Source organism: Delphinapterus leucas, chromosome 15, assembly GCF_059928025.1.
Source record: "Delphinapterus leucas isolate spDelLeu-1000000601 "Yukka" chromosome 15, BTC_Dleu_Yukka2, whole genome shotgun sequence".
Classification (NCBI taxonomy): domain Eukaryota; kingdom Metazoa; phylum Chordata; class Mammalia; order Artiodactyla; family Monodontidae; genus Delphinapterus; species Delphinapterus leucas.
The window spans coordinates 9,776,154-9,801,219 of record NC_143143.1 but is presented as its reverse complement, the minus strand read 5'-3'; the positions used below and the strand labels follow the sequence as shown (position 1 = coordinate 9,801,219).

The following is a 25,066-nucleotide window of genomic DNA, read 5'->3' as shown; positions in this document are numbered from 1 at the left end:
GCTCACTCCGCAGTACATTCCACTAAATTTGGACACTACTTTCCAAATTTAAAATTAACTTCACAAGCAGCTAAAAAACAACTCAAAAATAAAGACAAGCATTAAATATTACGTAAGGTTTTCTTTTATTTAAAAGATCATTCACAAAATACCATATCCATAGATTTACTTTCTGTCATATAGCTGAATGTGTTAAGTGTTTGGAATTCCATTCTTACATTTAAAAGTCAACTGGATTGCCCAGAAGTTTAGATGAATTTGTTTTGTTCTTAATCTTTTCCACACTGAAGATGTAAGTAGGTCATCTGAAAGCATCAGGTTTGATTACAACCACATAATGCATGTCTTTCTTAAGGTAAGTATTGGTGTTACACAAATGGTTCTTATTTCAGAAGCAAACATGACAGGTGGAAGGAAGGAAAGGAGGGAGAGTTCTGTAAATTGCTGAGACCTGGTGACAAAGACAAAGTAAGAGGAGCCGAGGATGGCAGCTAGTGAGGAGCTACTTTCTAGGCACACTGCGTGGGCCAGCCTGCCCCCGGCCCTCCAGTCATGCTGGTGAGGGTCTCTCTTTTCCGGGGCTCTAGCTGACCCTGAACTGCTCCCAATTGGATGAAGTGGGACTCGGGTGCTCAAGAATTTGTTCACACAGAGGTGTTCAAGCTCAAAAGCCGCTGCCTAGCCTGGGTGAGTGCTGAACACTGTATGTGGCAGTGAACGTCCTAAAGCTGAGAACTAGTGACCTCAAGCCACCTACCAGTTACCTGACAGCTCTGCATAGTCAAATTCTCAATTCATCAAGTGAAAGAGAGTAATTCCAGGCCCATTCTTTCACTCTAAAATTAAGGGATGGTGGGAAGCGCAGTATCTCACTATTACTTGTATCAGGGAACAGATAAACACAGGGAGTGATGCAGAACACACGACAACAGGGGTCTGAAAGGAAGCAGCGACCGCACTAGGAAGTGAGCCCAGCACCGCGCTACCACCTGCAGTGCCCAAAGCACCTCTGCAGCCAGCAGAAAGGAAACCAGACAGCAGTTCGCTACATCCAGCCACAGAGGAGCCTCTAAAACGGCCAGTGAAAGAAGGGAACCAGTTTGGACACGGTATTGAAAGAGCAATAATAAAGCATGTGAACACAGCAGTGTATCCAATTTATCTCCTATGTGCACCCTGCCAGCAGTTCACATTATCCTTTTAGGTTTTGCTGTTTGAAATGTAAGCCTATTCTCCCATCTGGGGAGGGAGTAATGGAGTCAGGACTATCTATAAATAGTTACAGGAAGGAATTTGCAAAGATCAACAGATATTTTATCCTTGTTTTGAAAGCAATGTGTCCCAAATTCTGTACGTTGATAACAGCTGAATAAAAACAAGATGCTATCCAATTTGTGACTTGTTTTTTTTCTTGGAAGCCACAGCAATACAGAACTCAACATGCAGGTTGCTGAGAAAAATCAAAGGAAACGCCCAGTGTGGCTAAAGGAAAAACAGAAAAGCAAAGGAGAGAAATGAAGCAGCATTTCAATATAAAGAACTCCCGCATGGCAGCTGCCTCTGTCCCTCCAGAGAAACTCATGTGCTGGAAAGAAATAAGGAGCGAGAAGGAAAAAGGACAGAAGGAAAATAGGAAAGGAGTGGCAGGAAGGAAAAAAAGAAAAAAAAAAGCACAAAACAGGCACTAGGTAGATTCAGCAAAGCCAAGAATGTACTAAAAACCACTTGTTAACGGCTGACATGCACTCACGAGCTCTGTGTTTCCATTGTAAGAAAGGACAAAGGTCAGGCGCAGGAATGGTAACTGCAGGACTGCCGGTCTGGGGGACAGCCAGGCTGTGGTCTCGCTCGAACCCCCCCCACATCCCATTCCCCCCCAACCGCAAGCTCATTCTTGCTCCTTGTGAACGACTTCCTCTCTGGGCCTGGCTCCCCCGAAGATAGCAGAGTTGGGGTTGGCTACTTGATTGAGGGGCGTTGCAACTGTTCGAGGTTTAAGCTGGAGCCGTGGTCTCTGTGCTCTTTCCTCTGCGGGAGGGAAACACAACATGGCTTACAAATGTGTCACGAAAAGACACCCTTCAGAGCTCCACTTACACGTTCACGTTATCGTCATACCTTCTGTTGGTTCTCTGAAATCCATATTGGGCCCTCGAAGGGGAGGGCCATCTCTGAAACGACTTCCCATTGGGGGGCCTGTTCGCCGGTCACCTGGGCGACTCCCTCCCCTGCCTCCTAAGAAGTCATCCCTGAAGCCTGAAGGAGGAAGATGACATTGAATTATCTTTTAAACTACTGTCTCAAAGCTGATAACATAGCTTGTGTGAATTTAGTTTAATTTTAAATTCTTTAGTTTGTCCAGCATCAAAAGTGCATACAAAATGAGTCCAAACGTGAATCTGTTGGGTAATTTCAATGCTAACAGACTTCTAAAATAAAAAAAGAATCTTAGGAGAGAAAAATAAAACGAGCTGTAAATTCTTAGCTTGCAGGAAAAGTCCATAATATTCTAATATGGCTTAACACAAAAATGCTCAAAGCACGTTTTATTGTTTTCTAATACAATCTATACACTTATTAAAAAAGATAAACCTGAAATTTAGAAGTTATAATTTAGAACACAAAATCAAAAGGAAAAAGCTAGATATGAAGACAAAATAAAAATACAAAGTCACCTCTGGGTGACATTCCCCATTTTTCTGTTTCTGCTGCAATTCGGGTGTGGATCATTCTAAAAGCAAAGCACCTGTGTGTAAACAAAGCTGTGATCAGGCCCACTCCCTTCCCAGAGAGGGCGCCAGAGAGCAGGAACCGCAGACCCAACCCACACCTCCTCTGGCTGCAAAGGGTTCCCACACCCCATTCATTTGTGCACCGCTAAAATAATTACCAACAGAAGTAAATTGCATCTCATTTAGAATTAAAAAGTATGTTGCAATTTGGACTTCCCTGGTGGCGCAGTAGTTAAGAATCCTCCTGCCAATGCAGGAGACACGGGTTCGAGCCCTGATCCGGGAAGATCCCACATGCCGCGGAGCACCCAAGCCCATGCACCACAACTACTGAGCCTGAGCTCAAGAGCCCACGAGCCACAACTACTGAAGCCCGCGCGCCTAGAGCCTGTGCTCCGCAACAAGAGAAGCCACCGCAACGAGAAGCCCACGCACCGCAACGAAGAGAAGCCCCTGCTCACCACAACTAGAGAAAACCCATGCACAGCAACAAAGACCCAACGCAGCCAAAAATAAATAAATAAGTAAATTTATATTAAAAAAAGTTACAATTCTCATCAGTGTGAAGAATATCTCCTCAATGGACTTTAAGAACCTTAAGCCTTATTTAGTTTTGCATTTAACTGAAAGTCATAGGGGGAGGTTAAGATAATTAACCTTTTAACAGTATAACCAACTTAAGTTAACTTTCAGTAAAAATTTAAGCAATAAGACTATAATTAAACAAATGAGCTTGCCCCCTCTGTTTAAGCTCCTGAAGGTGACTATTTTTACTCACTCCAAGGACAGTGCGATTGCTCAAAGCTTTGCAGGAACTTATCCTTGAAGAAGGATCCTGAGCTTGAGAAATATTCTTCTACTAAATAGTTGATTCCCATTATTCATAGATTTCACGTTTGCAAATTTGTCTACTCACTAAAATTTATCTGTAACCCTGAAATCAATACTTGGGGCCTTTCGCTGTCATTCAGACATGCACAGAGCAGTGAAACGTCTGTCACCTGACACATACATTCCCAGCTGAGGTTGAATGAGCCAACACTCTGCCTTGTCTCAGCTCAAACAGTAAACAAGTGTCCTTTTCACAATCTATTTAGTGCCAGGCTTTCTGCTCTTTTGTGCTTTTTGTTAGTGATTTTGCTGTTAAAATAAAACAGCACCCAAACATCATGCTGAAGTGCTGTCTAGTACTCCTAAGTGCAAGGCTGGGATGTGCCTTGTTAGAGAAGCCTCACGCAGGCATGAGTTACAGTGCTGCTGGCCGTGAGTTCATTGTTAATCAATCAACTATATATATTAAACAAGGCGTCTTTAAATACAAACACATAAAGCAAGGTTATGTATTGAATGGCTGACAAAAGTATGACCAGCGGCTCACAGGAGCCCGTGTATTTCCTCTAAGAGCGATGGCTCCGTATCCGCCAATTTGCTGTTTGCAGTGGTTTAAAGAACTTCGCTGCCGTGAATATGCAGAACCAACTGTCTGCAATGGTGGGGTTCTTTCGTTCTTTAAGGGCAGCAAGGAATTTTTAATTAAATTGATCAAGTTATCTGAAACTCAGTTCAGAGACTAAATCGAACAATTCCAATTTTAACAAAACAAGTAATGAAAACAATTCTAAGAAGGTTTAGACCAACAGGAGCACTGCTTTGGGGGAAAACCCATTTTGGAAGCATATAATCAAGTATAAGTTTCTTTACAAAATCTTTTCTATCAACCAGAGAGGATGCACCATTCATTAAACAAGCTTAATTAGTATTCAAACATTTAACCTGACATTTCCCCCAAACTAAACTGTGTGTACCTTTCCACGCTGATTATGAAAGTAAAGTTACTTCCCTCTTAATGAGATTAGTTTTTGCTACCAGTGTTTAGCATAAAACAAATCAGCTCACACCCACACTGACAAGGCACATAAACACAACTGCTACTTTGTCCAGGTCCATGAGACAAAGTATAGTGGGGAAAAACCCCAAAACCCAGTGTACATTAACATCAAGTGACCACCTCATTTCAAAACTCTTATGATATGAGCGACGGGAAGATTATGAGGGGGGGAAAAAACCAAGGTTTGACACTAACAATGATCTTTTCATCAAGTTTGATGACAGATTTCTAGGAGGCACACTATTCATGAAAATCTTCTGAGCTTTCTTTACGAAGTTTAGTTTAACACACCGCCTAGGGACTTCCCTGGTGGTCCAGTGGTTAAGACTCCGCGCTTCCACTGCAGGGGGCGCGGGTTCGATCCCTAGTGGGAAACTAAGATCCTGCATGCTGCATGGCACGGCCAAAAAAAAAAAGATAAAAAATAAATAAAAACACACTGCCTATTTCTGGTTGACAGGGACTTTCTTATTTGTTTTCTTCTTTATATATTTTTTTGTACTGCTTGAAAAAAAATTTTTTTTACAATGAAAGTATGTCATTTAAAAAAAGGCATTATTCTAAAGAGTAAAAATGGTCTACCTATACAAATAATGTATATAGGCCGTACCCCACCATGTGCGCACTGCTGGTTTTAGATTATCACCAGAACACTGCAGTTTACACTGGTTGGTGGCAAGGTAGCTTCTCTGGCTATGTTCACTATATGTCTTGCTTCAGAGTAAAAAAGCCCAAGCTAAGCCAGTAGTAGAAAGACATCAGTTCCTTTGGTAACCTCCAAAGCTGTGAGCTCACTGTACTATTTCTACAGTACTAGGAAATGCAAAACTGGCAGATTGGAGACCACCACTCATCAAGTCACTAACTACTACACCTGAGGTGGCTTTGAGATGACATCTGTTGCATTTTTCAATCAGAGACTAGCTTATACATAAAATTACAGGTTTACTGGATTATACTGTACTTTTATGAATAAGCTCATTTCTGATTGGCTATAGGACTTCTAGGAATTAAATTATTCAACAGATATAAGCAGTAATCTGTTTAGCTAACGCAGTAGTGGAATGAACTTTTAAAAAATTTCGACTCACAAGACCAGTTCCTCCCATACTTACCAGTTACTTTCTACTGATTTTTGTTTTGATTGGGGGGGGTGATGGGGGGGGCGGGCACTAATGATCTCATCTTATGTGGTGGCAAATGCAGAGACAACCTCAAGTTTGTAGGAAAGAAAACAGACTTGTTTTTCATTCTCTACCTTATGGTTACAACGGACATTTTTACCATATGATTTACCTTGATAATTTAAAAAAAAACAAGTAAAGAGATGAAGAGATGTTTAGGAGATCAACCCTTCAAAGCCTGGCATGCAAACTGACCTCTTGAGTTGACACAAGGAGGCACCCACTGGTATGCTTTGATGAGTTAAGAAAAGCAATGATAAAGTGGATTATGTCCACTTAAGGGACAGGGGCTCCACGCCCTTTAAGAGACAAAGAGGTCATCAGGACTACCTATTACCATCTAAGAGGGAGCCACCAGGAACGATTAGTATGAGGCTTTCTGTAAGCTTCTAGAACCTTCAGACTTCTAGAAATAATAGTACTTCTATTCATGCCATACACACAAGCACCATCAAGGGGCTCCCCTGGGCTAAACCCTGAGAAAGACTCAGCATGAGACACAGGCACATATAAGAACAGTAGACTAAGAAAAGGTAACAAAATAAGGCGGATCAGTCCAACTTGCCCACGATGTGGAAGCTTTCAAGTCCTACCCCAAACACTGAGGTTCTAACAGAGGCTTATTGCATGCCTGGGTACCTTTTCGGAAAGTTTCATTTGTGAAAGGAACTAAAGTAGTCCGGCCAGGCGGGCTACTCACAAGAAATGTACAACAGCAGCAAGGCCACTGAAAAGGGTAAGTGGTGATACTTTAAATACTGATACCGGAATTGCAGTCATCCCGGGAATCCCATCCACCTCTAGATTCTTGAGAGCCACCCATTCCTGAGGATACACAAAAAAGATAAAGTTGAGGTCGTATCATTACCTTGCTGCACAAACATGGAAAAATTCATTGGGAAGACGTACAACTCATGTGATGGGAAGTTCAATGATATTATAAGAGTTTTTGCTGCCAACAGGAAGGAAAAAACCCAGGCTTGCAGAAGCATCATCCATTCTTTCTAAGATTTTACACATTTTTAAAAGCTCATAAACACCTATCAGACCTACAAGGTAAGAGTTCTTCTGGTAACCTTCAAGAGCTGTAATCAGTGGGCATACAGCAAGTTTTATGTTCAGTTGTAGAAGAGCCAATCACCTCTGTCATCTGGTCCACCTTTCCTGAATCCAAAGCCGCCTTTATCTTGTTTTCTGCCTTCTGCAATGTCCACACGAAGTGACCGGTCACCCAAGAGCTAATAAGTGGAAAACACTGTAAGTACTGGCAAGAAAAAAATCTCAACTACTACCACCACAGAGAAAACCTGAATATACTTACTGCACCATCGTATGTCAAGGCTTCCTTAAGGGAATCCACTTCATCAAATTCTACATAGCAGAATCCTGTAAGAGAAAACAAACCCCCAATTTCCTCAAGGAATTCCGGGTTAAAGATAAGGTGGAATCCCTGTCTGTACCATTTCCCTACATCATAACTACCACTTCTGTTGCATCTAGATGGTAGCAGACTTGCAGAACCTGAAAGAGCATATTTTACTTTCTAATAAATAGAACTTGACTGGTATTCCTCCCTCTTAATTATATTTTTTCCCCTCTTATTTATATTCTAACAGAAAGTGCTAATCAAATAGGTACTGAAATAGTAGCTGTGTTTTTACAAAGCTTTATGTTTTAACCATAATATTAAAACCTTCCTTGGGTCACTGAAGAGCTGTTAGTTCTGACTTCTGAATGACTTTAATATAACCTAACAGGGGCTTTAAGACACAGACTTCAAATTCGATACCAAACATGCTTTGATGGAACAGGCTGGGGGTGCCATTACTTACTACTCAGGTAGCTGGTATAAAATTTGTTTTACAAAGCTAAAAAACATACCCTCGGCCACAAGCTCATCCTCCTCAGGATGCTAATTAATTAAAGACAGATGGCCTCGGTGCAGCATGCTTTATTGACAACTTGAGTCTCTAACGCTAGATTCTGACACAGGCCTGTAAGCAGAGGACACTCCAGGGAGAAGAAACCACGCCCTCTCTCACACCTCCAACCTCTGAATAAGCTTTTCCTTCTAGCTGCAACACTCTTGTCCATGCCCTCTCGGTTATATCTGGGTTAAGCACTCCCCCTGCCCCGTATGCTCACACTGCACCCTGTATTACCACCCTCCCCCCATCCCCATCCTGTATGACGATTACACTTCACCTTCAAAGCCCACTAGACTGCAAATGCTTCTAAAGCCTGGGTCCAAACTTTTCCTGTTCGCCATTTGCTTACACAAAGAATGTACTGCTTGGCTGTAGAGTTCCCCGTCCTCCACCCCCAACCATACTCCACCTCCCCATCCATGCCTTTTCCCCTAAGTGGATTCAATGCTTAGAAGAACTGAGAAAACTACTTGCAAGTTCAAAGAGGCAACAAGAGCCTAGTCACTCCAGAGCTCCCACTCACCTCACACTCCAGAGCTGCCGAAACTAAAGATGCCCTTCTATGAGACAACCTCTGCTGCTACTGACTCAGCCCAAAGGCTGGCTTCACCCACACATTTTTACCTTAAATTTGCATTCCTAGCGCTTCCTAGCAGCGGGACTTACTGCTCCAAGCTTAACTGATACATTCTTTTTCACTGTTTGATCACTTACTATAACAAGGCTCCAGGTTCTTAAGTCAGAAGGCTTTCAGAACAACAAAACTATGGAACCGCTCTGCTGAGCGGCACCCCTGCTTCTTCTACAGCCCCACAGCCTCTGTGTGCCTTTCATGGATGTACTTCTGGGTAAATAAAGCAAACCAAATATGCCCTTGTATCTGGCATCACGCACTTAAATACAGGGCACATTTCCCTTTAGGAAGCCTTGGAAGTTGGATAATGCCCAGCTGGTTCCTCATTCTTACTCCTCTGCTCAAGAACCCGAAAGACTAACCTACAGACACTAACTTTATCTGAAATTTGAGCCAATCATTTCCCTAAACACATGCTCTGAAGTCACAAATGTACAGTGACAACGAGTACTAGGTTACCTCTTGGACTTCATAATAAACTAGATTACAGAAAAACTACCCCCTAAAAATGCAGGAGTCGGCCAAGGTGATATGCACCTGAAAAGTCCTGAGTTTTATCTGTTCATTTCTTTCCTGGTAACTCCTTTTCTGGCAGAGACAGGATTGCTATATAGGTCAGGAAAATGCCAGATTTACTTGGGCATATGCCACATATTTCTACAAACTAGATTATGTATAACACTTTCCCCCCCAAATAGAGCTGAAGGCCTATGCGTTAAAACGCTAATAAATGTTTATTTCAACTGCGTGGAGTAGGCAAACGTTCGGAACACTTTCATTGAAACACTTTCATAATTAGAGCCCTCTGGTTTAGACCCTCCTCCCCTTACAATAATGCACAGTAAAAATCTCCCAAACTCACCTTTAAATTTGTCTGTGTCTTTGTCTCTGACTAGCCGTACACTCCTTATGCTGAGATCCTTAAAGATAGCGTCTATGTCGCCCTGCACCGTATTAAAAGGTAGATTTCCTACATATGCTGTGTAGGGGGGCTCTGTGGGCAGCTCCTTCTGGCTACGGGAACCATGGCCACCAGCACTGCCACGGGACCTAGGAGGGGAAACAGACAGGATTCAACTCTGCCCCTGTGTACTTGCCCCAGAGGGCCAAGGAAAATGTCTCCCACTCAGCCACACCACCCAGGCAAAATAATCCTATATAATGTATACAGTAACAGCTCCTTGAAATAACAGAGTATTCCAAAATATTTATGAAAAACATGCTTATTTCTGGATGACAGAAATGTCCACAGAAACACAGAATCTCTGTGAACGTACATTTCCCTGGAGAATCGAATCCAAACATAACATCCTCCTACAGACAAGTGGTTCTCTCCTATTCACTAAGAATAGGAGAAAAGAACCTAAGCCAATGCCCTCCTTCACACCCGATAATACTAACACACACAGAAATGCAGTGTCCACTTATTACCCTGAAGCTGAAGTTTAACTCATTCACAATACAATTGTTTCTTGCTGATTATAGATAATATGCTCTAATAAAAATTTTAGATTTTGTGCAGCAAGTACTATGTATTGTACATATTACTCTCCACTCCCCCATGCACTACCTCACTGGGTCCTCAAACACAAGGTGCATATTACTAATTCATTTAAACGTCAATGTCATTTCCTCAGCTAAGTCAAGAGGTGTTTAGCTTGTCCATGGTTACAGAGCTTAAAAGTGGCAGGACCCTGACTCCACCATATCATGGCTAATCTGCATAGGCACTGGTTTAAATCCGAGCTCTACCACATACTTACTCCACCACATAATCTTGAGGAGTTACTCAATTTCTCTAAGCCTTATTTGGAAAACTGGGTTAATACTAAGAGAGACCTTGAATTATTGAGAAGTAACATATGGTGCGTCATACACTGCCTGTCACATAGTTCACATGTGTAGAGTAACAATGACCATAATAACTGCTGTCTAAGACCTGAGGTTTACAATGTTTTATAGATAATTTAAAAATAAATGGGACCAGCTTCCCTGGTGGCGCAGCGGTTGGGAATCCGCCTGCCAATTCAGGGGACATGGGTTCGAGCCCTGGTCTGGGAAGATCCCACATGCCGCGGAACAACTAAGCCCGTGTGCCACAACTGCTGAGCCTGCACTCTAGAGCCTGCGAGTCACAACTACTGAGCCCACGTGCCGCAACTACTGAGCCCACACGCCTAGAGCCCGTGCTCCGCAACAAGAGAAGCCACTGCAATGACAAGCCCGCGTACCGCAGCAAAGAGTAGCCCCCGCTCGCCGCAACTAGAGGAGGCCCATGTGCAGCAACGAAGACCCAACTCAGCCAAAAAAAAAAAACACACAAAAAGCAAACAAGCAAATAAATAAATAGGGCCACGGGACTTCCCCCTGGTGGTCCAGTGGTTAAGACTCCGCGCTCCGAACGCAGGGGGCCCAGGTTTGATCCCTGGTCAGGGAACTAGATCCCACATAATGCAACTAAGAGCCTGCATGACGCAACTGAGGATCTGCGTGCCTCAACTAAGACCAACTGCAGCCAAATAAATATTTTAAAAACAAACAAAAAAATAAATGGGGCCATTATACATTTGTCAAAACCCATAGCACAGAATGGACAACACCAAGAGTGAACCCTAATGTTAACTATGGACATTGGGTGATAAAGACATTGTCAATGCAGATTCATTGGTTGGAACAAATGTACTGCTCTGGTGCAGATGTTGGCAGCAGGGGAAGCTGTGCCCCTGTGCATTTGTGAGGGCAGAGGGCATATGGGAACTCTATACTTTCTGATCAATTCTGCTCTGAACCTACATTGCTCTAATATATAGTCTACTAAATTAATGAATGGGAAGGGGAGGTCTTCTTTACATCAATAAGGCTGTCAGCTAAAAAATGTAGGAGGAATCATGTAATTAGAAAACCACTACTCTGCAACCACCAACGTAGTAGTGACTGATTCAGGCAAGGCTCAAAGGATGCCAAAACACTGATAAAATGAATCTGCCAGTCACTATTGCAACCAGGTAACTGAACTTAGTATCACTAATAATGGGAGAAATTTAAATGTGCCTTCTATTTTGGCACAGATTCTTCAAATATGTAAAAGTCATGAAAGACAAAAAAGGCAGGGGAACTAATGAAATGATAACCAATGCTACATGTGATCTTTGGATCCTGGAACACACAGCCATAAAAGAAAAAGCAGATGGAGAAATCTGAATCTGATGAGTATAAATATTATTGTGAGCATTAAATTTCTTAGGAGTGATTAATTGGTACTGAAGTTAGTAGGATGCCTCTGTCCTCAGGAGAGACAAAGTACTTAGGAGTGAAGTGTCAGGACAGCCATTTATTTTCAAAGGGTTCAGCATAAAGCCATGTGTGCATGCACGAATATATAAAGATAAAGCAAGTGTGAAACTTGTGACATCTACCAGTGTCCATCGTATTGCATTCTTTCAACTTTACTGAAGACTTGAAAAATTTCAAAATAAAATGTTTGCAGAACACAGGAGAAAAAAAATTTAAAAGGGGGAGGTATTGTTTTTCTTTAAGAGACATTTAAAGCAAAAGTCTCCTCACATCAGTCAAAAATCTGCTTAAAGTCAACCTTCCTTTCTTTTGGCAGAATATATATTAATACCAGGTCTTCGAAAGTAACTTGATTTTTTTGAACTTTTTTTTTTTTTTTTTTTCGGTTTGCGGGCCTCTCACTGTTGTGGCCTCTCCCATTGCTCTGGACGCGCAGGCTCAGCGGCCATGGCTCACGGGCCCAGCCGCTCCGCGGCATGTGGGATCCTCCCGGACCGGGGCACGAACCCACGTCCCCTGCATCGGCAGGCGGACTCTCAACCACTGCACCACCAGGGAAGCCCGTAACTTGATTTTTAAAATTCATATATTGCTAGAAATATCATGAAAGAGATTCCACATCTTGCCTGACACAAATTCCAGATATCTCAAATATTTGATAATAAATACCAGTCTTTAAGACAACGCTTTCTTTTTTTTTTTTTTTTAGCAGAAGAACCAGGCTATGAAGTAATTATTAGATGGCTAAAAATTTTAAGTTTAATTAACTCAGAACTGCTGCTTCCCAACAGAAAAATCCTGCATTCTGTCTTAATACCAGAAAAATAGGCTTACAAGTGAATGTGACTTATTTTGCATTTCAATAACCATAAAACTGGGACTTCCCTGGTGGCGCAGTGGTTAAGAATCCTCCTGCCAGTGCAGGGGACTAGGGCTCAAGCCCTTGCCGGGGAAGATCCCACATGCCGCGGAGCAACTAAGCCGTGCGCCACAACTACTGAGCCCGCGTGCCACACTACTGAAGCCCGCATGCCTAAAGCCTGTGCTCTGCAACAAGAGAAACCACTGCAATGAAGAGTAGCCCCTGCTTGCCGCAACTAGAGAAAGCCCATGCGCGGCATCGAAGACCCAATGCAGCCAAACAAACAAACAAAAAAACCCACCACCAACAAAAAAAACCCATAAAACCTAAAATATTTTCAGTAAGATACTCTTTGGGACTGGGTACTGAACATATAAAATACAGTATAAACACTTGGAAAACTGTCAAAACAGGGGACCGACTATAATTAAAAACACTTTAAATTCATCCACTCAACATTTATTAAACATCTGGTGGAAAACAGCCCCTTGTCCTGGAGTAGCTTACACCTGAGTAGCACATATAAAACATAAATAACTGTAAATGCATACATGCATGTTTGTGTATATATTTACATAGATATGTAAAAAAGCAAAGGGCTACAATGATTTTTTAAAAACTCAACATGAAGGTGAGGATGAAGAAATGATAAATTTGGCAGGTGTCTGTTTGATGAAGCAAGAAAATGGAGGTAGGAAGGCTTGCTAAAAGGGCACATGAGAACTTCTGTGGGGTGCTGGACAGAGGACTGAAAAGATAGGGTCAACCGACCTCTGACTGAGTAGAGAAAGCCATGTAAGCAAGCCTTGATTAAGGACCGCTGCCCAGGTGAATGCTACTGAGGGGGGGGGGGCACTAGCAAGAATGCAGTAGGATCAGAAGCCAGCTCTGTCTTTGCAAAGATAGAAAAATCCTGCTTCAGGCAAGCAGTACTTTAAGAGCTGGAGATGTGGAAAGAGCTAACCCAAGCCCATCAACTTGCTCATTTCACCCTAGCCTCACAAAACTGCCAGTGGCTTAACACTCCAGATTTTTTCAAGACTAACCGATGCAGTCCTCAATATTGCCCTACCTGATCTGGTCAGTTCTACAGGACTTGAGTGGTTTTTAGCTTTTCGTTGAGTAGTTCACTGAAGACATTACAATGCAGTGGGACTGGGGCCAGCCTGGTAGATTTCAATTTATTCACTCTATGAAGAGTCTACAGTGTGCCAGCAACTTGAGAGACAAGAGTGAAGAAGACAAACCCCAGCGAATGCATATGGACATAATAAAAGGATACATTCTGTCATCAAATAAAAATGTCAAATGTCAGAAATTCTTTGAGCTAAAATTCTTATGAGATACTTCTGACACTAATTTAAGTTTAGAGGGGACTATTATCTAAATAAGCTATGTTACATGAAAGCACTTTCTAAAACAGGTTAAAAACACAGAAGACACACCTGGCACCTTACTTAGCTTGGTGTAGGACCTCTTCCAAATCACCTCTGTACCTCGGTTTTCTCATCTGTTACTTTATAAATATTTCAAATTTCTGTTATAAAGGAGTTTGAAATTGACCATAAAAACACTTCACAGAGACTGACTGCTTTATAAAAGTTTAATAATTCTAAAGTGTTATGGGTAAATTAAACACACTACAGGATACACTGCTTATACAGAAGGAGGCTGACTAACAAGCCATGGATGTAAAGCAGGCAACAGATGAGGCAAAGTTGCAGGCCTGGGCACACACCCCCACCTCCCCACCACCCTGCAATTCAGAATAGAGACCTGAAGGGCTGTGCTGCAAACTCCCAGGCCATATCGCTCCCACTGAGCAATGGGCTTGCCCACTCATTACTGGTGCACAAAGGGACAGTCTATTGATTAAAAAAAAAAATACGAGAAAGTTTTAAAGTAATAATTACATCCTCAGTCATTTAGGAAATCCAACTTTCAACTCCAGGTGTGACCAAAATCACACCTGGAGTTACAGACAAATCACGTTTCTTCACTCAAATCAACAAAGTATCTGAATGTCTATTAAATACAGAGCACCATATTGAGGGCACAAACCTAAGACTTGTTCCTACCCTCAAGGAGCTTATAATTCAGCTAAGGGGGTCCAGGCATCTAGAAAGGAGAAATCACATCCCAAGTAAAAGACTGCAGAAAATTCAGGAGACAGCAACAAGCACTGTCTCTGCAGGGTGGAGCAAAAGGCACTTGGACTCTATTTTCCAGGCAGCAGACAAAACACTGAACTCTTAAGATGATAATGTGTGAATAAGCAAAGATATATAGGAGTGAGAGGAAACTGGAGGAAGGGCAACTATAAGAAAAAAGAAGAGAAGAGATTATTAGGGCTGTGATTAGAGTCAGTAAGTGGATGAAACAAAATTAAGTGCTCAAGACTTGCTTCCAAAGTGTAAAAGATAATAAAAAATGAAGGCCACATGCTATTATTTCTGGACAAGAATTTTACGAAGATTTCTCGGTGCATTAGAAACTATACAGAATTTAAGTACTGTTGCTGTCATTCTTAAAACTTTAAGACAAGTGCCAAGATACCATGACTATAGAGTATTAACCTCTCTTTGGTATTTGGAACATTAGGTGCTCTCCCTCTATTACTTCTAGGTGATAACTGAGTTCGTTTCACTGGGAATGATCAACAACTTTGGTCTTTCATGTGCCACCTAGAAACGCTTATTAGCATATATCACATGGCCTGAGGCACTATCCTAGATCCTACATAAAATCACAGTAAGACTACCTTTATGAGAATAAAATCCAAGTAAGCAACAAAGACAAAATTCTCTGAGCATGCAGAAAGAAAGAAAGATCAAAATGTGTAACCTACTTGGTTTCTAGACAATAATCAAAAAAGGTTAGGCTCTCAAAAGCCAAGCCCTTATTTCATAAACACCCTTTTACACTACCTATTAACATCTTACATTAGGAAGATACACTGGTTACAATCACAGAAGCAACATCAATACATTACCAACTAATTCATTACTAACTAGTTCAGTTTATTCAGATTTTCTTAGCTTTCATCTAATGTCCTTTTCCCGTCCCAGGATCCCATCCAAGATGCCACATTACATTTTAGTTGTAACTTAGGTTTTAAAAAACTAGCCCAATGGAACTTGGATTAAAGACCCTTCAGTTCCAAGTAGATCTTCCTCTAAGTGTATGTATTTTCCAAGGCCTTCAATTAGCACTCAAAATTAAATCCCTTTATCTTGACAACTGTCATTCCTACAGGATGTACGTGAAAGCCTCTGAAAGTTTCTGGTAAACACTGGGGGTGGGGAGGGAGCAGTGTCTATGGTGAATTCTTCAATGAGCCCTATTTCAAGGAGCTCTTTTCTGCTGTGAATGGGAACTTAATAATTCAATCACATCTGTAAGATATAAAAAGCAATGCAGAGAAATGCCAAGTTGTTCTGAGGCAGGAACTCCTGTCTTGTTCACTGCTTTATCTCCAGAACTATTACAATATCTGAGACTTAGGGTGGAAGGAATGAAGCCACAGGCCTACCAACTACTTTAGGGTTGCCAGTAACTTCTTCACCAATGTGGGTACGCTTATTTGGAAAAAAATTAAGATTATAAGAGAGGGTTACATGTATTCAGAAGGCATCCCCAATTATGTACTTAAGTTTTTTGTTTTTTGTTTTGCGGTACACGGGCCTCTCACCACTGGGGCCTCTCCCATTGCGGAGCACAGGCTCCGGACACGCAGGCTCAGCGGCCATGGCTCACGGGCCCAGCCGCTCCGCGGTATGTGGGATCCTCCCGGACTGGGGCACGAACCCGCGTCCCCTGCATTGGCAGGCAGACTCTCAACCACTGCGCCACCAGGGAAGCCCTGTATTTAAGTATTTTTCAAAAAATTTTCAGGCTGTGTACAACAACAAGAAATACATTTTACATCACAACTTAATACATGCATACGTTCCCTGCATGTTAACTACACAAATTAATTTTAAAAAGCTTGCCAACAGTACTAACTCATAGTATAATGCACACTATTGTCTATTCTATTTCACCTTAAAAGATGCTTACCAGGACCCACACTAAGTTGATTTCATCATCTCCCAACAGGACACAACAGGCAGTTTGAAAGCCTTGTTTTAGATGAATAGTGAACACGAAAGGGACTTCTGGTTTACACAGTCTTTTAGGGAACTTTTCTTACTGGGAAAAGGTACTTATCATAATGAACTAAAATTCTGGACTCCTAACATGAAAGGAAAGAAATGCGCTTAGTAATTTAATAACTTCATATGGGTGAAGAAGGTTACTCAATCCAAAAGTTCCAGATTTGGGACTTCCCTGGTGGCACATTGGTTGAGAATCTGCCTGCCAATGCAGGGGACATGGGTTCGAGCCCTGGTCCGGGAAGATCCCACATGCCACAGAGCAACTAAGCCCGTATGCCACAACTACTGAGCGTGCGCTCTAGAGCCCGCATGCCACAACTACTGAGCCCACGCTCCGCATCAAGAGAAGCCACTGCAATGAGAAGCCTGCGCACTGCAACAAAGAGTCACCTCCGCTCACCGCAACTAGAGAAAACCTGTGCGCAGCAACGAAGACCCAATGCAACCAAAAATAAAAATATAAAAAATAATAAATACATTTATTTTAAAAATCTTTAACTATTAGGTAAAATGAGCAACTGGTAAATTCCAATCTAGACCATACTGAGGTTCCTCCATTAACAGAAAATCAGGTAAAGTAACAATTCTTTGCATTTTCAGACGGCCTCTAAAAGCACCAAAATGTACTTCCTTTGGTTCTGGCTCTGCCCCCGCAGAGCCAAACCTTTCTGGCTGTAGTATCCCTGTTAAGTCAAAGAGAGCAAACACATACACCGATCATGCCATTGGCCTTCACATGAATCAGGCCGGGGCACCAAACTGCACTATTACTCATGCATTTGCAGTATTAAAAAAAAAAGGGGGGGGGGTGGATTCCCTAATGGTCCAGTGGTTAGCAATCCACGCTTTCACTCAGGTTCGATCCCTGGTGGAGGAACAAAGATCCGACAAGCCTCATGGCGCAGCCAAAAAAAAAAAAAAGCCACCTTCTGCAAAGAATGTTTTTGATAAAGTGGTAAAAATGATTAATTTTATTAAATACTGACCCACTTTTAAAATATTCCGTTACAAAATGGGAATGAAGCACTTCTGCTGCTTACAGAAGTACATGGTTATCTCCAGGAAAGGCACTCCTGCAAGTGAGTTACAAGCTGAACTAGCTATTCTTTTCATGGAACACCATTTTTACCTGAAAGAACTGACAAACTATGGTTCAGACTTGGATGCTACATAGACATTTTCTTGTAAATGAAGTGAGTCTGTCACTTTAAGGAAAACAACAGTATTATCTGCTGCGAATGACAAAACGCAGGCTTTCAAGCAAAAACCAGAATTTTAGAAAACTTTTATCTATCAATATAAGCTTGACAGTCTCCCAATACCTGAAAATTTTCTGATGAAACTGATGGCGACATTAATGAACATGATTTTTGATACTGTATAGTGAAATGCTTCAACATTTGGAAGAGCTACATAACTCAGTGAACTGGTATTTTCCAAATGACCAAAGTATCATGTTACAAAAAAAAAAAAAATGTACAGCTGGGCTTCCCTGGTGGCGCAGTGGTTAAGAATCTGCCTGCCAATGCAAGGGACACAGGTTTGAGCCCTGGCCGGGGAAGATCCCACATGCCGCGGAGCAACTAAGCCCGTGCGCCACAACTACTGAAGCCCACACGCCTAGAGCCCATGCTCCACAACAAGAGAAGCCATGACAATGAGAAGCTCACGCACCACAACGAAGAGTAGCCCCTGCTCACCGCAACTAGAAAAAGCTTGCGCACAGCAACAAAGACCCAATACAGCCAAAAAAAGCACAGATCCACTCAAAATATAAGATAGATCTATGGATTTTAATGTAAGAGTATTAAAAGTTTATTGTTACAACTAACTTTTATGGAAATTACCACCTGTCAAGTTTTGGTACAGTCACAAGAGTATCTACAATTATCTGAAAAGGCTATTAAAAAGTCCTCCCACTTCCAACTACTTAGCTATGTAAGGCTGGATTTTCTTCATATATGTCAACCAAACAACCTACCTCAAGAGTGAATACAGAAGCAGCTATGAGAAACGAGCTGTCTTCTACTCAGCCAGATATTCAAAAGGCTCCAGGGGATTCCCTGGCGGTCCAGTTGTTAGGACTCCTTGCTTTCACTGCCAAGGGCCCAGGTTCAATTCATAGTCAGGGGAACTAAGATACCAGAAGCCCTGCGGTGCGGCCAAAAAAAAAAAAAGGGGGTGGGTGGGTGCCTCCAAAAACGCAACTGATTATTTCAATTAGAGAACAGTGTGCAGAGCGAGGGAGATCACCAGCTACATCTATCCTATACTGGAGTGCAATGAAGGTACTATGTTTTCAGTAGAGTATCAACATACTGAAGCACATCCAGAGGGTCCTATCAAGAAAAACATTTTAAAAACCATCATATGGTTGGCAAACTTAAAAAAAATAGGATGTTCAATTATTTAAAAAGACAACTTAGACATTACAGCTGCTAAGTGCAATCAAAATCAAGTGGTCACTTACTTCGTTCCCTGAGTATGCAGGTCTAACCAGCTGCACAAATGATGAAAAGGCAAAGATGCATGGCATGGTCTTTTGCCCAACACTCTTCCATTTCTAGCAAAAGCTGGAAACTGGAAGGTGGATCTGATCTAGGACTGACCATGCCCCCCCACACTCCCAGCCAAACATTCTGCTTTGTATGTTCCAAGTTTCTGGGAAGACTTCTTGAATTTGTGTAAAGTCTTTCCAGAACACTAAGGTTAATTTCAAACAAATATAAATTTTTAAAGTATGTGAAAAAAAATTTTTTTTTTAGAAATCTCAGAAGCATTTAAATATTCCAAGCATGAGTTCTGTTACAAACCAATAATGTACAAGAATGAATTACTTGGGCTTCCCTGGTGGCGCAGTGGTTGAGAGTCCGCCTGCCAATGCAGGGGACACAGGTTCGTGCCCCAGTCCGGGAAGATCCCACATGCCGGGGAGCGGCTGGGCCCGTGAGCCATGGCCGCTGAGCCTGCACGTCCGGAGCCTGTGCTCCGCAACGGGAGAGGCCACAACAGTGAGAGGCCCGCGTACCGCAAAAAAAAAAAAAGAAAAAAAAAGAACGAATTACTTGGTGGGACTTCCCTGGTGGCACAGTGGTTAAGAATCTGCTTGCCAATGCAGAAGACACGCGTTTGAGCCCTGGTCCGGGAAGATCCCACAAGCCATGGAGCAACTAAGCCCGTGCGCCTGCAGTCTAGAGCCCTCGAGCCACAACTATTGAGCCAGAGTGCCACAACTACTGAAGCCCATGCACCTAGAGCCCACGCTCCGCAACAAGCTACCGCAATGAGAAGCCCGTGCACTACAATGAAAGAGAAAGCCTGTGCTCAGCAACTAAGAGCCAAAGCAGCCAATAAATAAATGAATAAAAAGAATGAATTACTTGGTACTAATTTACCATACTTATGGTATTACATTATAAATGCTTTATGCCTATAAACTGAACAGCTTTCCCTTTATTGGCTTTAGAAATATAGACAGGAAAATAAAAACTCACTCCATCTAACCCTCAACAGAAATTTTCCCACTCTAACTCCAAAGGAATTATTTTAAGAATTAAAAAATTATAAATTGGACTTCCCTCGTGGCGCAGTGGTTAAGAATCTGCCTGCCAATGCAGGGGACACAGGTTTGAGCCCTGGTCTGGGAAGATCCCACATGCTGCAGAGCAACTAAGCCCGTGTGCCACAACTACTGAGTCTGTGCTCTAGAGCCTGCAAGCCACAACTACTGAGCCCATGTGCCACAACTAGTGAACCCGCACGCCTAGAGCCTGTGCTCCACAACAAGAGAAGCCCACGCACCGCAACAAAAGAGTAGCCCCCTCTCGCCGCAACTAGAGAAAGCCCGTGCGCAGCAATGAAGACCCAACGCAGCCAAAAATAAATAAATTTTAAAAAATTATAAATCAACAGCTATCAAATATTAAGCATTTTTAATGTACCAGATACTGTGCTGCACAGTTTAACATCTCATTGAATACTCACCAACAGCCCTATAGAGGAGTTTCTATCTTATATGCAGGAAAAGTGAGGCTCAGAGAGGTAAAGAAACTTGTCCAGATCATACTGCTCATACACAGCCAAGAGGACACTTAAGCTCCGGTCTGCCTGATTCTAAAGCCAGGGCTTCTGCCTGAACATCTGACATCTCAAAGATCTCTTGGTAAAACCAAGTATTTGTGGTAACAACACTTCGCAAAGAGGACAATGACTTGGAATCAAGCACTGGGAGACTGAGTGGAGAGAAGGATGACAATAAACCCAAACAACTTGCCATCTGATAGGTAAACAGGATTTTAGAATATGCCTTTCAACACCTTTACAGATCCTGTTATAAGTGAAACTAGCTAGCTTTTATACACTTTCTTCCCCATTTTAAGGCTTAAAATATCCTTAGAAATTTACACAGAGATGCCAAGCTTAAATCCTATAAGACTCAAAGATTAGAATTCTAAATCCCCTGACTGGAACCTAATAAAGAATATTTAATTTTGTAGCTTAATCAATTTTTAGCAGGTACCATTTCAGCAATATCAATTCTTGCTAATTCCAAGTTCCAATCTAATTCTCAGGATTGATGCTACTTTTAGGTTAAGCACTCAAAAGGCCTTTTGCAGTTAAAAATGTAAGATCAGTGTTACTCTCCACTTTACTGTCAATAGCAAATGAAAAACTGGAACCCCACAAAGATAATTTAGCAAAGTGAGAAACCAAATACATTCAAGATATGGTACAATCAACCCCTGATAATTTGGAATTTTGTTTTGACTTGCTTTCTGAGCAACAATGCAGTCCCTGGTTCTCTCCTCTGCTGCAGGGGACATGCCTTTATAGGCTGGGGAAATAAAGCAGTTGTTCAGTATTACTTCCTGACAACCGTACTGGTTATCACACACAACTACAAAATAAACTTACGGGGAATGTATAATTATTAAAACCCAAGTTCTTGGTTTTTGGTTTTTTTTTTTTAATGAGAAGACCCTTCTTTTTTTAAATTAATTAATTAATTTGTTTTTATTTATTTTATTTTTGGCTGCGTTGGGTCTTCGTTTCTGCACATGGGCTTTCTCTAGTTGCAGTGAGCAGGGGCTACCTTCCTTGCAGTGTGCAGGATTCTCATTGCGGTGGCTTCTCTTGCTCTGGAGCACAGGCTCTAGGCGTGTGGGCTTCAGTAGTTATGGCTCGCAGGCTCTAGAGTGCAGGCTCAGTAGTTGTGGCCCAAAGACTTAGTTGCTCCACGGCATGTGGGATCTTCCCGGGCCAGGGCTCGAACCCATGTCCCCTGCATTGGCAGGTGGATTCTTAGCCACTGCAGGGAAGCCCCTTGACTCTATATTTCAAACCTGCCATTCCTTTCACCTGTGACCCAAGTTGCTTAGAGTTGAGACATCTTATCTAGCTAAGGTGTTTTAGACTAGAGAGAAGTTGCCTTACAAAAGTACCAAACAGGGACTTCCCTGGTGGCGCAGTGACACGGTTTCGAGCCCTGGGCCGGGAAGATCCCACATGCCACAGAGCAACTAAGCCCATGCGCCACAACTACGGAGCCTGCACTCTAGAGCCCTAGAGCCACAACTACTGAGCCTGTGTGCCACAACTACTGAAGCCCACGTGCCTAGAGCCCGTGCTCTGCAACAAGAGAAGCCACCGCAGTGAGTAGCCCACGCACTGCAATGAAGAGCAGCCCTCACTCGCCGCAACCACAGAAAGCCCACGCGCAGCAACGAAGACCCAACGCAGCCAAAAATAAATATATTAAATAAAATAAATTAAAAAACAAAAAGCACCAAACAAAGCAATACAAGACCAGCTTTCCATAGGTGGTAATCGTCTATAATGCTTAAGCTTCTATCTGAACATAAACAAACAGCACTGAGACATGTACTGATGTGAACATAATTCAAAAGTCAAAATTATCATTGAAGAATATCTGGTCAACTATCCTATCACCTTGCTAAATTTCAAAGATTCCAATAACTGATAACTTTCGACCTAATGAAGTTAAAATAACATTAACTATCTGGAATAGGAAAGCTTTGGCACAGATCACACCACTACATGTCTAGTCCTCTGTGAAGTTTCCTGACTCACCTGTGACACCGCCTCAAAGAACACACAAATTCACCGACAGGTTCTAAAAACTACTTTTTGGCAGTCTGAGCAGTATTTCCTACGTACTCTTACATGAAGATGAAGTGGAAAATTCTGAGAAGGTAAGATATAGAAGGTGCTTAATAGTAAAAGGACTTTTTATGAGGAAGCTTAGGAGATGTATCATGCCAGCTACTATTCTCTTATACAAGTTTTTGGAGTACATCTGGGTAAATGGCTAACAGTGTCCTCGTCTTTTGATATTCTGATAAATAAATGGCATCTTAAAAGAGAATTTTACTTTTGATCAACTTCTATTGTTCAAGGTACTCCAACTGTCAAAATTTGATATCCACCGAAAGTCTAACTCGAACACCTCTAGTCACCAGAACAGCTGGTAAATTTGTCAAAAGGCAGAATTAAAAAATAATAATAAAAAAAAATCCCCAGGCTCTGTATAATATGACTAACACTGTAGTTCCAAACCAACTAAAATTCCTTGGAGCTGCCTTAATCTGAACTACTCTGTTTAAGAGTTTTCCTGGGTACTTCCAAATGCTTTTTGAAACTAGGAAGGAAAAAAAAATCCTAGTTATTAAATTTCGAGATGACTGAAGTACAAATTTGATGTCTAGAAACCTACCCCAAAAGCATTAACTTTACATGTAATCCAACATCTATTTCTTTTTTATTAGTAAATAAAGTATTCTCTGAAGTAACAGGTGGCTCCACCTCCCCCAACTTCCATGTCCCCAACTTTCATGAATGATACTGGGTACACTCCCGCACCCAAACAAGCTTTTATTTGAGCCATTCCCAAACCAAGGTATTAAAAGATCATTCTTCACCAAACAAAGATACTTTTAGGATTGAAACCCAGGAGACTGGACACCTCAGTAGGTACTATTGTGGTGTTATCCTGGGAAAGTAATCCTTTCTGTAAATCACACAAAGGCCAAGTGTGCCCTTGACAAACAACAAGATGTTTATAGCCTATCTTCTAAATTCTGTATGAGGTAACTTGTGGCTAAAAAGAAATAATCTAGGGCGGGTTCCTGGAATTGAACACCATAAGCTTTTCCTTCACTAGTCAGGGATCTTTCTTTTAAACAAGGTGCCTCAATTACATATAGCCTGTGTATGACCAGAATCAGAACGAAGCTAAATGCGATTCCTTCTCCAAGTCTGGAGAAACCAGGGAGAATAACATTTTCTGCCAGTAGGCACGTAGCACTTGTCAACAAGGCACTCTGATCTAAGAAAGGATAAATACAATGCTATGATGTGTATGTTCTGGTTGGTCTCCCCCGACCCCGGGGTGAATCGAACTATTCCAGGGCTCCAGCTGCCAAATCCCAGCCTCACACCCGTAAAGGGATGGGAATCGCCCCTCTCTCGGCTTTCCGATCATACCAAGCCCGCTGGTCTCCTGGCGAAAGGGGCCAGGGGGCCTGCAGCGCAGGCTGACAACAGGAAGCCGCGGCCGGGACCGGGACTGGAGCGGGGCAGGCCGCGGCTCCCACCCCCGCGCTGCAGCACAGCCCCGCGCCGGCCCCGCCGTACTGGGGGATGGGGCTGGAAGCGGGAGCTCGTCCTACCGGGCACTCAGCGCCGCTGCGGCCTGGCCCTGCGACCGAGGCAGAGGAAAGACACATCGTAGGCGGCGGGGGAGGGGTGGCACAGAGAGGGATCTGTCCTGCGAGCAAAACCCGGGGAGCCTAACCGCCGCCGCACCCTCCCCGAGCGCGCCATTTCCAGACCCCACTCCTCCCGGCGCCTCTACGAGGCCTCAATCAGCCCAGCCGGGCCCCTACCGCTCGCCGCCCATTGCTGTGCGCGCGAGAAGGCCGCGGCCCAGGGGCCCCTGACTCCGCCCGCCTCCCGCGCCCGGTCGGGGCCCGCGCACGCCCGCCTCACCCTCTGCCGCCGCCGAAGCTGCTGTAGGCCCGATCGTCGTAGGTATCGAAGTCCGCCATTTGCCGTCTCCGCTCCGAGAGGAACCAGGGTGAGCGAGGAAGGACCCCGCAATATAACTCCCCCCGCCCCGCCGCCGGGGCTGTCCGCCGCGCCGCCTGATCGCAAATCGCACGCACGCACGGTCGCGTGCGCGCACGTACGCCGCGCCGGGTCTGGGCTGGCTGGCCTTTGGCAGCCCGGCGCGTTTTGCGGCCCACGTGGTGCGGCGGCGCGTTGGCTCGGCTCCTGCCCTGGCGCTCCGGCCCATTGTGTGCTAGCTCTGAGGCTTCACCCGCGGCCGCCTCTTGCCCCTGCCCCGCCCCGCCCCGCCCCACCCTTGG

At 43.2% G+C, this 25,066-nt stretch overlaps 1 protein-coding gene and 1 non-coding gene across 3 annotated transcripts; one reads left to right on the top strand and one right to left on the bottom strand.

Annotated features, from left to right (window-relative positions):
- Positions 1–101: 101 nt before the first annotated feature.
- Positions 102–24,989, bottom strand: EIF4H (eukaryotic translation initiation factor 4H). 2 transcript variants are annotated; one of them, XM_022588089.3, is made up of 7 exons: positions 24,687–24,988; positions 9,229–9,416; positions 7,126–7,190; positions 6,946–7,042; positions 6,570–6,629; positions 2,119–2,256; positions 102–2,028 (listed from the first exon to the last, which is right to left on the bottom strand). In XM_022588089.3, the coding sequence occupies exons 1-7, from the start codon at positions 24,743–24,745 to the stop codon at positions 1,889–1,891; spliced, it is 747 nt and encodes a 248-aa protein (XP_022443797.1). In that variant the 5' UTR covers positions 24,746–24,988; the 3' UTR covers positions 102–1,888. The 2 variants fall into 2 exon arrangements, with proteins under 2 accessions (XP_022443797.1, XP_022443798.1); XM_022588090.3 differs by lacking the exon at positions 6,570–6,629 and having other exon boundaries at positions 24,687–24,989.
- On the top strand, positions 10,731–10,803 carry TRNAR-CCG (transfer RNA arginine (anticodon CCG)). Its single transcript has one exon. It is a non-coding gene; the product is annotated as a tRNA-Arg (tRNA).
- Positions 24,990–25,066: the final 77 nt, after the last annotated feature.

Bases quoted from the DNA above. Each gene is read 5' to 3' on its own strand.
- EIF4H (XM_022588089.3), bottom strand. From the start codon at position 24,745: ATGGCGGACTTCGATACCTACGACGATCGGGCCTACAGCAGCTTCGGC. The intron at 7,043-7,125 runs GTAAGTATATTC...TCCACTTATTAG, and splicing joins CCTTGACATACGATGGTGCA to CTCTTGGGTGACCGGTCACT. The intron at 6,630-6,945 runs GTGATTGGCTCT...GTGTATCCTCAG, and splicing joins AGGTGGACCAGATGACAGAG to GAATGGGTGGCTCTCAAGAA.